Genomic DNA, 13,653 nt, shown 5'->3' with positions numbered 1-13,653 from the left:
CCAGCCAGCCAGCACTGTCTAAGAGAAGACAGACCAAAGCACAACGGCCCTCTTCACAGGTGAGACACTGTTGCCTTGAGAAATGACACAGGTGAAATGCACATCAAATTGGTCACAAGAGCTTTGTTTTACTGATACAATGGAGATTGTGTAAAGATGTAGGTTTTTAACTCTACATTTGGAAAGTCACCAACACCAGTGTGTTTTAGACTGTTATTGACAATGCCTTTTTATTGGGAGTCACAGCCTGAGAGCTGACAGAAATGAAGAAATATCTGCAAATGAGGTCCATAAAGATGACAGACGAGACGTAAAGCTCAAACAATGATGAAAACAATTGTTAAATTTACACACACACACACACACACACACACACATATATATATATATATATATATATATATATACTTATATATATCTCACTCAAATATTTACAAAAAGCAAACCTTGCAATAACTATAAGAAAAAAAGAATGCAAAAAGATTAAATAGAATAACTTAAAACAGCAGATGCATCATCATCCATATGTCAGAAATCAGGGAAAACTTTCTACAGGAGCAGGTGAGGGGCCTGTTTTGTTAAGCGTAGGCTTTTTCTCACAACACATTTAAATATAAAGGTTAATTGATGATTCCATAAAGAAGGTTTAACATTCATAGATCCTTTCAGTTGAAAAAAAAAAGATTACAAGTATTATGATGTTCATTACATTAACACTTCACCAAAAGGTTCTTTGGGGAACCAAAAATGGTTCTATGGCATCGGTATGAAAGGAGGGTGTTTGTTCATTTCTTCAGCATCACCGTTATGTGTGTGTGTGTGTGTGTGTGTGTGTGTGTATATATATATATAAACATAAGCAGTTTGAAATGCACTGAGGATCAGTTCTTCTCCCACTCAGTAAAGTATATCTGTCCTTATGTTGCTGCTTGCTGACCTCAAAGCTCAATCTTCAAACTGGAAACACAATTTGACACTTTGACAGACAGAAGTCCTCCATACCAGAATAGAGGCTCTTCTGTGTGAAGGCAAAAGTTTTCAGACCAGAGAGATGCAGTCTGTCCGATATGGTGTTTGGCAAATCATGCTCAGCAAGTGTAACAACAGTGACAAGTGATGTGGGTGTTGAATAAACTGAAAATAATTCAATGTGAGCAAAATCATAGCCTACCTTTTGCGTTCTAGTATTTATTACATTATCCCACTCTGACAGCCACTTCTTGCATTTCAATATTTCAAGTAACCATACTGTGAGTGTTTGAAGGCAAATAAAATACAGACAGACAAATAATAAATGCAAAGACAAAGTGATCCGGTTTGCCATTGATGCTTTGTCTCATTTAGCTCAGGTTTATTATACAGGAAATACTTTCATGAGCCTGCAGTGAGCTCCTTCCCTGTTTCCTTCCATTTTTATCCTTGATAAAATGCTGGTCATCAGCCAAAAGCTTTGTAAGTTAAGATAAAAACAGTGGAAGGCGGCTGCATTAAAAACTCTTTTGGCTGCCAAGTGAAAAGACACTTGGATCAGAAATATAAAGGATGCCCTCTTAGAGTAAAAAGTGGAGTGAGCTAAAAACACGTCTTATTTCATTTGGCCCATTGTCTCCATTAAACAACATAAAACCCTCCAATCTGATCTATTGCATGAATTGATGTGTAGCTAATGAAATGAGCTGAATGCAGTATGACATTTATAGATGAACCGCAGCAGACTTCACTTACCTTTATATTTACTGCAGCATATGGAAAGTGACAAAGAGAGCTCCATTTGAGATCCATCAAGCTTGCTTCCCATATGGTTCCAGATGAAAAATAGCATAAAACAAGGGAACAGTAGCTTATACAGGTGGCAAATATCCAAGGTGTTATAGCTGTGATTATGAAGTAAGTGTAAAACACTCTTTATTTGCGTCAAGTTCAGATCTAAACGTGTAATCGCTGATACGTATACCGCCATGTCTTCAATTTAGTAACTAACTCGGTTTTATAGTCATTTTTGAAAGAACACACACACACACACAAAAGTGATTTTTCAAAAATAAAAAAAGCTTTATGGGACATTAACTGTACTTTCATCATGGTTTATAAAACCATTGTATGGAATACAGCATATGTTGCGTTGTTGCATGTTTTGGCTAATGCACGTAGATAAATTAAATATAATATTTAAAACCTAATTGTTATGGTTTTAACACTTCAACACACCATTAGATAAAGTTCATTCTATTATTTATTTAGGCTACGTCATAATGCAAACTATAAACCATTTTTTTTATATTCATAAACTACTGTTGAATAAAATAATTTAAGATGGCCACAAACCTCATTCTGATTCTAACCCTGTCTAATAAACCTCATTCTGAATCTAACCCTGTCTAATAAACCTCATTCTGATCTAACCCTGTCTAATACCGCTTAAGCCAAATTAAATGAAACGTCTATAATTTAATGTATGGGCATTTCAAGGCCAGTTCCACCTGGCGTTTGTTTGTTTCGACCAACAGAGGGCGCTACTCGCTATGAACCGCTCCAGTTCGCCTCTAATATGATTTGTCGCCGATAGAAATCGATAGGGCATCGTGTCTTCATTATAAATGTAAAAAATGTAAAGAACACATGATCTTCCTTCAGAAATTACATGAACGAATCCAGTGGTTGCTCGTATTGTTTTCCACCGAAACGAACAGAGAACACGCCCAGAGTGAGTTCACAAAGCAGTTTGCATTACAACGCCTGCATGGCTCATGTGCATTAAAACGGATTATATTTTTGAGCTAAACCTTTAAGATTTATAAATCGCAGGATATACATATTACAGTTATTAATGTGAGGTAGTTTTAACTTGATTAAAAAAAAAAAATAGGATAATGCTTAACCAATCATTAGTTAAAGTGCATTCCTTTTTTTATTTTAAACGTAATATAATTTAATACCACACAACCGATTTATATTTGAATGTACAAAAACTATTGATCTGTAAAACTAGGTCATTTTTTGTTAATTATTCATTATAAAAATGTATTTTGTTCATAAGCCCTCTGCTTTTTAATGCTGCCTGGCAAGTTATGAAATGTAAGTTTATCAGTTAAAGGCATTTAATGTCCTTTGTATCGTAGTTTATTGTATGTATGTATATATATATATATATATATATATATATATATATATATATATATATATATATATATATATATATATATATTTGTATAGTTTCTTTGAGTTTTTTATTATTATTATTATTATTTTTTTTTTTTTATCAATGTCAGCGTGATGCATTGTGACATTTTAAAAGTGATATAGAGTTATATTTAAGAGTTATGTGACATATAAAGCCTAATGCTGTATTCCAGATGATCCATGCAGTACTGTTAACACTGGACCAGGCTCTGGGCTCTTGGTTAAACTGCCATGTCTCATTGGGTTTCTCTCTTCACATGCTGGAGATCAAATGAGACATTACTCTGTTAGTGGCTGTGGTGACTGAACAGGGCTTTTTGAATATACCCAATGTGTCTATTTGCCATGTAAAAGTTTATAGCATTTGCTATGGCTTTATGGAAAAGGGGAGCTCCCAGAAGGCTGTGTAATATGTTTACATTTATTCACTTAGCAGATGCTGTTATCCAGAGCAACTTACATATGGGAAATAAACAACAAAGAACCAAACATAAAAAACATGTATGTTTGAAAACTTTTGGGGGTGACGACTTTATTTTCCCTTTTTTCCCAATGAAGGAAATTCTAGGTCAAATATATATAGTTGAGGAATAATTTTGAACTGTTTGCAAGTAATATTTAAATTTAAAATATGCACATATTCACTCTTATGTGCATGGCCAGTAAGAACTCAGTTAGGAACTACATGAATCATACAAATGATATATTTTTAATTCAGAACATCAAAATAAAGGTAAAAAATTACTAAAATATAAAATGCATATAGTATGTGTTTTGTATCTCATAGACTACTGCTGTGGTCTCATAAGTGTTAATTTCTTAAAGGATATCTAATGTCCCACATGCCCCTTAGAGGAACAATATTAAGGTTGAATGTCTTTATATCATGAATACTTTATCTTAACCTAATCACCACCTGGCACATAAAGCCTATCATCTTATTAAGATTCAGAAAGTGTGAGGAGGTTGTCTGAAGGTACTTAATGAATTATGCTCATGTGGCCCTCTACACCTGCCTATAAATAAAATAGGTGATGGCGTTTTTGTATAGTCAGACTCAGAATATACATCATTGTCTTTAAAAAATGCAGTTTGAAGCTCTGGAAGTAAGAACTTGTTTATTCCTGGTTGGATATTTTAGCTCTCTTTGTTCCAAACATTGTTTGCATTTAATTGTATTCTCACATTAGCTCTAAGCATCATTCAGATCACACTATAGATTAGTTCAAATAATTGCACCTAACAAAGCTTTCTGGCAATATGATTTTCCTATATGAAAAAAGTGTTGATACTGTTATGACAAAAAGGGCATCTGTGTAAGGTGGGCTGTAGGTTTTGGCAGTATTTCTGATGCATGCAAAACAGCTGTCCTGCTGTTAAGTTTCATATAAAAGTCATCTTTTACATTAAGTATCCAGCCATCTGCAGGTGGGTGTCACTTTTGAATTCCCAAAATGAGAAAGTCAGAATATTTATGTACTACTCTAAGACAAGTCTGGCTGGAGACGGTATTATATATATTTTTTTGTTAGGAACCATCTAAAAGTTTTGTCTAGGACTCAAAGTTAGATCAGTCCTATGAGAACAATGTGGGAACTCGATACCAAGACAATGCTCAATCAATAAAGGGCTGATGGCAGTTTGTGACTGGGCAAGCACAGTTCAGCTTAACCTGTCTGTGCTTTAAAAGAAACAGTTAAATCCCTGTCACAAAAAAGGCTTCACATTGGCTTCCATCCAGAAGACAGACTGCAATGTCATCATGGTCTGATTACTATGGCTAATTGTGATCTCTAAATCTATCTTTGTCTTTCTTTGTTGACTCATTGAGCTGAAGAGAGGGGGTTGGATTGGACTTCTGACAGAATGAAGTGACGAAAACATAGTTGCAGCTATTGAAAATGTTTTGTTGTGCTATGCAAATGTTCTTTTATTTAGGCTAAATCGATGATTGTATTCTGTTTATCCTTCTTTGTGAAAATCTTTCCACTTTGGAAGCAGATGAGCAACTTTCTCCTCCTGTATCATTGGTTAGTAAGATTAGAATTGTTAGTATGCTTAGTATGACTGGGTTCCATTGGAAACTGGTTTTTGACTTTTATTTGTTAGCTCTGTGATTTGGACCCCTTGTTGGTGGGAGTGGATAAAAAACATATATAGCCTATCCTTTTTTACCATTGTTGCATACGGTCATAGCGCCACCAGCTGGCAGTAGGAAGTGTGACACATACTAATGACTGACACAACACAAGGCAAATGACCCAGCTTTATCTGTTTTACTTGTATCATAATATAAATCAACTGTCATTGGCCTGTTGTATATAATTTGTCTGTCACACACATACTGAATAGCCTGAGCTAGATATTGAGTTAGGACTGCTCTGTGGTTATAATGGAGCCCCAGTAATGAGAGCAAACAGACACAGCGCACCTGTAAGGCATCTCACATGTGGCCTGGATCAGCACTTCAGACCTTCTCATAAATGGCAAACAAAAGAGATGTGCTTGGCCCCAGAGACATGCAGCAGAAGTGACTGGAAAACCCATTACATCCAGTAAGGGTTTTTTTTCCTTTTTTTTTTTCACAAGCCTTCCCATATCCCAAAAGTGTGCTTTGTGTCTTCTGTTCGGCAGCTGCAGCTGCTGGAAACTCGACCACATTTGAGATGTGGGGCCTTTTGGATGGAGTCCCACTCTGATTGAGAGCACCATGCCACTGTGAGCCTCAAACACTGTTATGGAAGCACATCTGGCCTGGTTCTCTCAAAACAACAAAGGGGCAGCAAAGCTATTTCTCTGCAGTAAGGAATGGGTCATTGCCCATGAAATCAGAGGCCCAAAGCCTTCAGGCTGGCCATTTCATAAAAATGAAGACTGACTGTAGGGCGGTGTTTTACTGATACAGTAGAGGAATGAGGGGCACAGACTGCAGTGTGAGGTGGACAAGGCTTGTTAGAGTGTGGATCGGGGAAGTTCAGCTGTCAGGTATACGTGATTGGCTGTAGTAGAGAATCAGACTTACTCATTAATCTTTGGCGCTGAGTTTCTAGGCTGCTTCCAGTAGAGCTATGTAAGATGAAACATGTATAATTGGAATGTGCTGGATAAAATCTGAGACACTTTTCTCTCCATCAGTTCTGAAACGTATGGATAATTGATAAATTATACAGAATCATGAAACTGTGAAATTAAGTGATTTCCTAAATAGTTCACACACATGCTTTCTATGTAAGGTATAATTTCATATTTATTCATGTTAGGCTTTGTTTTGCGATGATATTTCTTTCATTCCTGTTTTATGTGTTTTACGTAGATTTTGAACTGATATTCAATTAAATTACATTCATGCATTTTGCAGACACTTTTATCTAAGCTTCTTACTTTGCATTTCAAAGCATACGTTGTCGACCCTGTGAGATTGGCATTGCTAGCACCAAACTCTAATGTTTGAGCTACAGGAATGTGGAATGTGAATTTTCTTTTTTTTTAGCATTGTCATTTCAAACCTGTTTGCATCGATCCAATGTAGTTTGTCAGTGTCTTTCACAGTAAAATATCTTATAGGTTTGAAATGATGTGGGTGAATGTCAGAATTAGGTCTTGTAACAACCTTAATGCATTTGCATTAATATTAATATCCCTGCCCCTTTAGTTTCTTTATGAGCCCTTTGTAGATCTGTGAAAATCCCCAGCATCTCAAAACACAAGTGTCACAATAGTAACAAGATATTGTATCTAACTACTATTTAAAAGTGCACATTTGCTTAATGAGTAAGATATGTGGTCACATTTGTGTAATGTATTAATAAATACACAACTTTTTGGAATATTACATTTTATTTTTTATGATTGATCTCTGTGGAGCATTAAACATGTTGAAGATAAAAGGTAATGAATCCAGCAGTGACCTAGTTTAGATTACATCAAAATTGCACTTTAATTGCACTCTAAACAGACGTGTCTATCAAATGGAAATCATGAGCTTTTTCTTTTCTTTTTTTTTTTTTTGAGATGCTGCGTGGCTATAAAACAATACAAAAGCAAAACCGAGCAAAAACAATTGACATAAGAACATCAGTAATACAACTTCCTCTAAATCCTCATTACAAATGAGAGATTGTAAGATAAGTTATTGAATTTACAGGTAAAACCACTTCAGTTTGTAGTAATGGTTTGGAACAAGTTTGTAAAACAGATAATACAAAATACACAAAACGTAGAGGCTGCTCAAAAACAAAGCAATTTAACAAAAACCAATGGTTGATTTGTCGCAGTAGCAACAAAGCTAATCACACACTGCATTTTCAAATTCTCAGTACTTCAACAAATTCAGTCACACAATGCACACATTTTAGGTTGACCAATTCCCACATCAGATCTGATATGAGAAAACATTACTGTTAAGTGACTGTAAACTTTGTGATGATAATGGCATTTTTTGAAAAGTTTTGTTGAAAGTATTAAATTAAATACTGATGATTTTCTGTATAGGCATCTTTCCTTTTAATTTAGAAAAAATAACCAGTTTTTACAATCTCCCTCAGATCAGACCAGAGACGTGACGACTGCAATAATGTATAATGTAGAGGCATCATCGTCTTCAACATACACATTGTAGTGCAAAGAAATATCAAAACAGATCACGTACATATTGGCACTAATATGCTGTAAGGAAAAAAAGTGACTTTCCTTTGATTCATTGGGTTTACACTGTATGCATGCAATCGATAGCAAACATATCAGGACGTTTTCACTTCTCACTTCTCCTCTCACAGACATTTGGATCTTCACTGCTACTCTGTAACACATTTCCCCCAAATCTACTTTTAGGTTTTATTAAGAGTATTTTGACTATGTTGAAAACTGGAATTTGTCCATACACTCCAATTGAAGAGCTTCGGAGTACAGTGGCCACTCCTTATGCCAACAGATAACTTGACTGTATTGCAGAGCAACTCAGAGAATCTGTGTAGACCTCTTAGGGCAAACACTTTAATATTGCAGTGGTTCTGGTTGTGGTTATTACTAGTGTTTTAATGAAGTGCTCACTTTTTTTTCTTTCCAGTGGGAAAAGTTCACCCTAACAACAAGTTCAGACCAGTCCATAACTGAAGAAAACCTCACAGGCCCACAGGTGGGTAACATCCCCTTCAGACCTCCATTCACTCATGAATAGAAAAATAGGCTCCACCGTACAATTACATGATTGATTTAAAAACTTTTCATAGGAAAACAACAAACTAAAATGGAAACAATATTTTCTCATTCATTAGTCAGAACATTTTATTTTATACAATCTTTAAAAAGCCTTTACAAAAACAGTTTCCGAAGAAGGAGGCAGTCCATTTAGGCATATAAATTATTATTTGTTTCCCCCCTTTGGGGTGACGTTTGATCACTTTAATGTTTGTGGTGTTCTTTGATGAATACATTTGTTGTCAAATATTTTAAAGTAAAAGAAATCCTAAATCAGTCTCCTTCATATGGACGATGGTGGAGTTCTCTTTTAAGGTAACTGTTCACTTCATAATTAGTGATCAATAAATTTCTGCTTTAGCACTTATTTCAGTTACATAAATTCAGCCCCATGCAAATCATTTTTTATTTCTGGCATCATAACATGATTATAGGGCAATTTCTGTGTAGAGTGGGAAAAAGCCACACTATGTCTTCTGTCTAATGACCCTTTTGATTCAAGAGAGTTTGATTGTTTCTTCTTGTCAATGGAGTTTTTAGTCATGGTGAAAATGCAGGGATATAAACTCTGTGCAAGTTATTTTTCACCCAACACACGGTAATGTTAGCGTGATAAATCCTTCATCTAAACACATTAAAAAGAGCAGAAACTTTTTGAAAAAAATAAAAATAATAATCTTGTCTCTGGATAGAAAGCGAAGCTGAAGCTTGAACTCGTACATCTGGACAGAAAGTTTTTAAAAAGCATTAAGCTTGATACTCATTCCAATTAAAGACAGAACAATACCATGACATTACTGGAAAGGAATCATTTCTGGCAAATTACTAAACCCTTGTTGGGTTTTTAGTATCTGAGTAGTATTTACTCATCTCACAACTGGAAAACAGCTACTCTAAACCTATTGTTGATTACAGAGGCAGTAACGCCATGAAACCACTGAACATATTCAGACAATCTGAAAAAGAGAGAAATAGAAATAAAAATGGCAACAATCAGTTTCAGAGGATGGAAAGAGAAGAAAAACAATGTTGAAGATTTAATGACACAGTACAGCTGATTTTATTTCAGTTAGCATTACCACAAATTTCGATAAGATAAAATATTAAAATTCATGAGTATAAACAGTAATGCATGACAAGACGAAAAAGTCTCAATATTTGTAAGATTTTATTTTTATGTATAAACACTGTACATTACTTTCTCTGCGACTAATATTGTTGTACGGATAATTTGAATTTTTTTACTTAAAAAAAAAATTCCATAAAGATATTCTAACATCTCTTGTCAAAGTACCGGTCAGTTATGAGCTATATATTTATATATTTTGTTCTGTCAGTTTCTGCTCTATTCACCACCTGGGTTGGTTCAGGAATGAGATTGTACACTCAGATTTGATTATATGAACCACAACTGTGTCCCTTGAGAAATCAAAGCAGAAGTGAAACGATCAACTAGCTCACAGTCTGAAACCTCAGTCCTCACTAGTTGACAGGACATGTTGCGGAGAACAAGGACGGTATGAACCACTGAATTACAGTTGCTGCCTTGTGAAAAAGGCATTATGTTAGTTCATCTGGGTGCAGTGGTCTTTGCATGTAAACACATTTGCCTTTTTTTCTCTCAGTTTTATCACTGACCAAGTCACCTTTAAGGTTTTATATAAAAAGCTCCAAAAAAAAAAGACAGAAAGGAAAAACAAATCATAACTGAGTTTTTTCTTGGGTTGTTCTCTTAGAGAGTCCATTATCCATTCAATGAAATAATGTGAACAAATATGTAGGATGGGGGTGTGTTTAGTCAATGAGGGGAAGTGCCTCAGGTTTTTTTCTGTATAACTGCAGTTTGTGTGGCACTTAGGCACAACTCCTCACTTCTCTAACATAAACCCTTTCCCTTTAGTCTCTGGGATAGGAGCTCTGGGAGTGTGTACACAGGAGAGAGGAGCTTGTGGAGCAGAGGGGCAGTAGTCTGTTGAACAGTCTGTGCTGTGCAGACTGTTACCTCTTCCCAATCTCACTCTGCCTCAGGAACTGGATATTGTTGGCACTGTCGGCCAGTTCAGGGTACTGCTCCACTGAAAGTACATAGTAGCCATCATAACCCAGCACCTTCCCAGAGCTGAGCAACTGCCTCTTCTCCCCCTCTGTCCAAAGACGCACTCCCTCCTCCCCGTCACGTACGCGCTGCTGCTCCCGTGCCCACGCACTTGACAGTGCTCTCTGGCGGGCCTGTTCTAGGACACGTGCCTTCTCCTCATCCAGTGTCATGCCATAGCGCACATGCAGAGCCAACGCGCCATACTGCAACTCCACATCTGCGAAGCGACGTGTCCGTCCATTGACCACGGTGGTGGACTGTGACACTGTTACATTCACACCGTTTTCTAGACTCTTGCGACCACTGGTGAGTCGCAGGGCACCCAGGTCACTCTCAGGCAGGCTGGTCTTTATGAAGTAGTGTGTGTCGCGACCTTCCACTGTGAAGTGCAGATCCTCTAGATAGAAGGCATTGTTGAGGACAGTGGCCACTTTAATGCAGTCCTCATTTGCTATATTCAGTGCGTTGGTGGCCACCTGGCCCTTACTGGTAATGGCAAGCATCACACCTTTACCAATGAGGGATTTGACTGTGGCGAACCACAGCCAAGGCTTTTCACGGCTAGGACGTCGTCGGCTTAACTGGATCTCTGGCATCCTCTCAAAAGACAGGAAAGCCTTGGCCTGCCTCATAACCTCCTGCTGGACCCCTGAGATAGACTAAAGTGAGCCAAAAAACACAAAACACATTCTAATTATTTATCTGGACCTATTTGTAAACACTATGGGCCTCATTTATAAAATGTTGCGCATAAACCACCAAGGCCGCCAGTCATCGTCCAAATCCTTTAATTTACAAAAGCAAGCTGCAGGAACAACTTACATTTCCAAAAACCTGCAGTACTCCAACAAGGAAAAGTATGTATGTCTGCTCAGACCCTGACGTGACGCTACGCACTTTTCCATGTCAAAGGCAGTTTTCACAAAAATGAGTGTTGGCTTGGATTGGCGCATGTACACTCTAAGATCAAATCTGTGCGTATGCACGCTTTATAAATGAGGCTTGAATGAAACTTGAACTTGAATGAAAGCAATCAAAGTTACTAGGGCAGAGAATATGATTCAGAATTTTTGAGTCTGAGAGTAATCAAATAATGTTACTTTTCATTACATTATTTAAAAATACTGTATGAAAGCAAAATATCTAGCCAGGTAACTTATGCAGGACAGATGACGACATTAGACTGTATACCGGTAGGTCGTCCCATAGTTGACTCTTCCTCATTTCCAGTGAGGGTTGGGTAAGGTCAAATTTTGGGATGGGAAATCCTGGGATAACATTATGCAGGTGAAATCCAAATGTCACCAGCCAGATGTTGACATCTATGAATGAAAGAACAGATATTGTATAAAAAAAATTAAAAAAGATTTTCACAGGTTGCCTGACAGTTTTTTGCCCAAACGTTAAAAATTGAAACTAATTAAAATTATAGTTATACAGTGTGCCTTAAGGGCCCTCTCCTCACCTGTGACATACTCCTTGACCTCATGCACCTTGCTGATAGGATTGTTATTGCGGAACATGTACAAATTGAAGGGAGCTGGGTCTTTGCCCACCCTGGTCCAGGTGCTAATATCTGGGGTGGTCCAGCGGCCAGCTTGAATGTCATAGTCCCGCTCTCCAAAGTGCAGCAATCTTGTTAAAGGATCATATAGGCCACCATGGAATCCAATAACCAATTGAAAGTCAGGGTTAGAGTCAAAATAGATCTCTCCATATGCAGTATATTGCACCTGCTTGAGGAGAAGCCCATTACTGCTGAAAACGGCGAGTGGTGTTCCTGTGTTGTCACAAGCGATGTAAAACTCCTCGCCACTGCTGATCTCCATGGCAAACAGATGGCCTTGTAGGTCATAGTAGAGCGAGGTGATTTCAGAGCTGGAGTGGTTGTAGACATGGGTGATGCGTGTCGGGTAGTTGAGGTCCGCATAGAAGAACTGAAGGTGCTGGCCTAGACTGTTGCGAGAGGCCAGGCGTCTTCCTAACCCATCGTAGCGGTACTGGATGGTCCAGCCACTGGCTTTACTATGCACCCGAACCAAGAGGCCCTTGGAGTTATACTCAAAGATCTCAGCACCCCTTTGCCGCAGAAAGCCATCTTCGTCCATCCGATACTGCGCATCGCCCAGCCGCGTGATGCGGTCTCGTAAGTCATAGCGGAGGGGAGTGAGTCGTGCACTGTTGCCAGGGTTCAACAGGTGTAGGTTGCCGTTTAGGTCATAATTATACCGCCACATCATTTTCTCATTCAGGTAGACTGTCTGCAGCTGCCCATCCACATCATACTCGTAGGCATATTTGGTAGTGTTGGCAAAAGGACCGATCTTTATTTCTCTTTTGGTGACCCGGCCCATGTTGTCATACTGGATAGTGATCCAGTACATGAGGGAGCGGAAGATCTCATACTGGATCTCCTTGATGCGGCCATGGACATCAAAGTGCTTTGTATAGGTCATGACAGCTGTTGATATGATCTGGTTAATGTCGTAATAGATGACGCCGAATTTCCCAAACTGCTCAACCTTGCCGGAAATGTCGTCGAACTGATAAAGATCTATGGGAAGCGGGGTCTCATTGATGACTCCTTGCATGCTGGTGACTCGGAAGCTATTGTCATAGGTGTAGTCAAAGCGGGCATTGACCATGCCATCCTCACTGAAGCGGAATATCTGCCGGTCCACCAGTGGACCTATCTGTCGATATCTGATCGAACAAATGAAACCCTCACTCTGTAGGTTGACAGTTTTCAGCACACCTGCTGTCTCATCGTAGGTGAAGCTGACCCGTGTGCTGTCATATAGGATCTCTGACAGCTTGTTCTGTCTCCGATACTTATAGAGGACACGCCGGCCAGTGCCCAAGTGTGCCACCCGCAAGAGCTGACCGTCCTCACTGTAGTCCACTGTGACTGAGGCATTACTTTCAGGCGGATTGTAGATGTTGCGGTAGTAGCCAACAGAGCGGATAGTTTGCATGGTGTGACGGGCCACACTTGGCATAGTGATGGCGGAGAGTCGGTCCTGCAGATCGTAATCAAAGATGTACTGCCGCTGGCTATGTAAAAGCAGCACCATGGACTGTAAATCAAAAAGTGGGAGAGAGGAGAAATTAACCTAAACAATTCATTACTCTTTCATGCATTTCTAACATGCTATTAAAATGCAAATGGTGTGTAAAAG

General features: G+C 38.2%; 1 protein-coding gene across 8 annotated transcripts in view; it reads right to left on the bottom strand.

Annotated features, from left to right (window-relative positions):
- Window positions 1-9,525: 9,525 nt before the first annotated feature.
- tenm3 (teneurin transmembrane protein 3) overlaps window positions 9,526-13,653 on the bottom strand; it is a 289,016-nt gene continuing 284,888 nt past the window's right edge. For all 8 annotated transcript variants that reach the window (XM_059554325.1, XM_059554320.1, XM_059554321.1 and 5 more), the window contains 3 exons: window positions 11,940-13,551; window positions 11,666-11,796; window positions 9,526-11,133 (listed from right to left, as the gene is read on the bottom strand). In XM_059554325.1, coding sequence (XP_059410308.1) covers window positions 10,375-11,133; window positions 11,666-11,796; window positions 11,940-13,551 — 2,502 coding nt within the window. In that variant the 3' untranslated portion in view covers window positions 9,526-10,374. The remainder of the gene's footprint in view (window positions 11,134-11,665; window positions 11,797-11,939; window positions 13,552-13,653) is intronic.

Source organism: Carassius carassius, chromosome 7 (genome assembly GCF_963082965.1).
Source record: "Carassius carassius chromosome 7, fCarCar2.1, whole genome shotgun sequence".
NCBI classification, from domain to species: Eukaryota; Metazoa; Chordata; class Actinopteri; order Cypriniformes; family Cyprinidae; genus Carassius; species Carassius carassius.
Note: the sequence above shows the minus strand (reverse complement) of the source record. Positions and strands in the feature narration are given on the sequence as shown.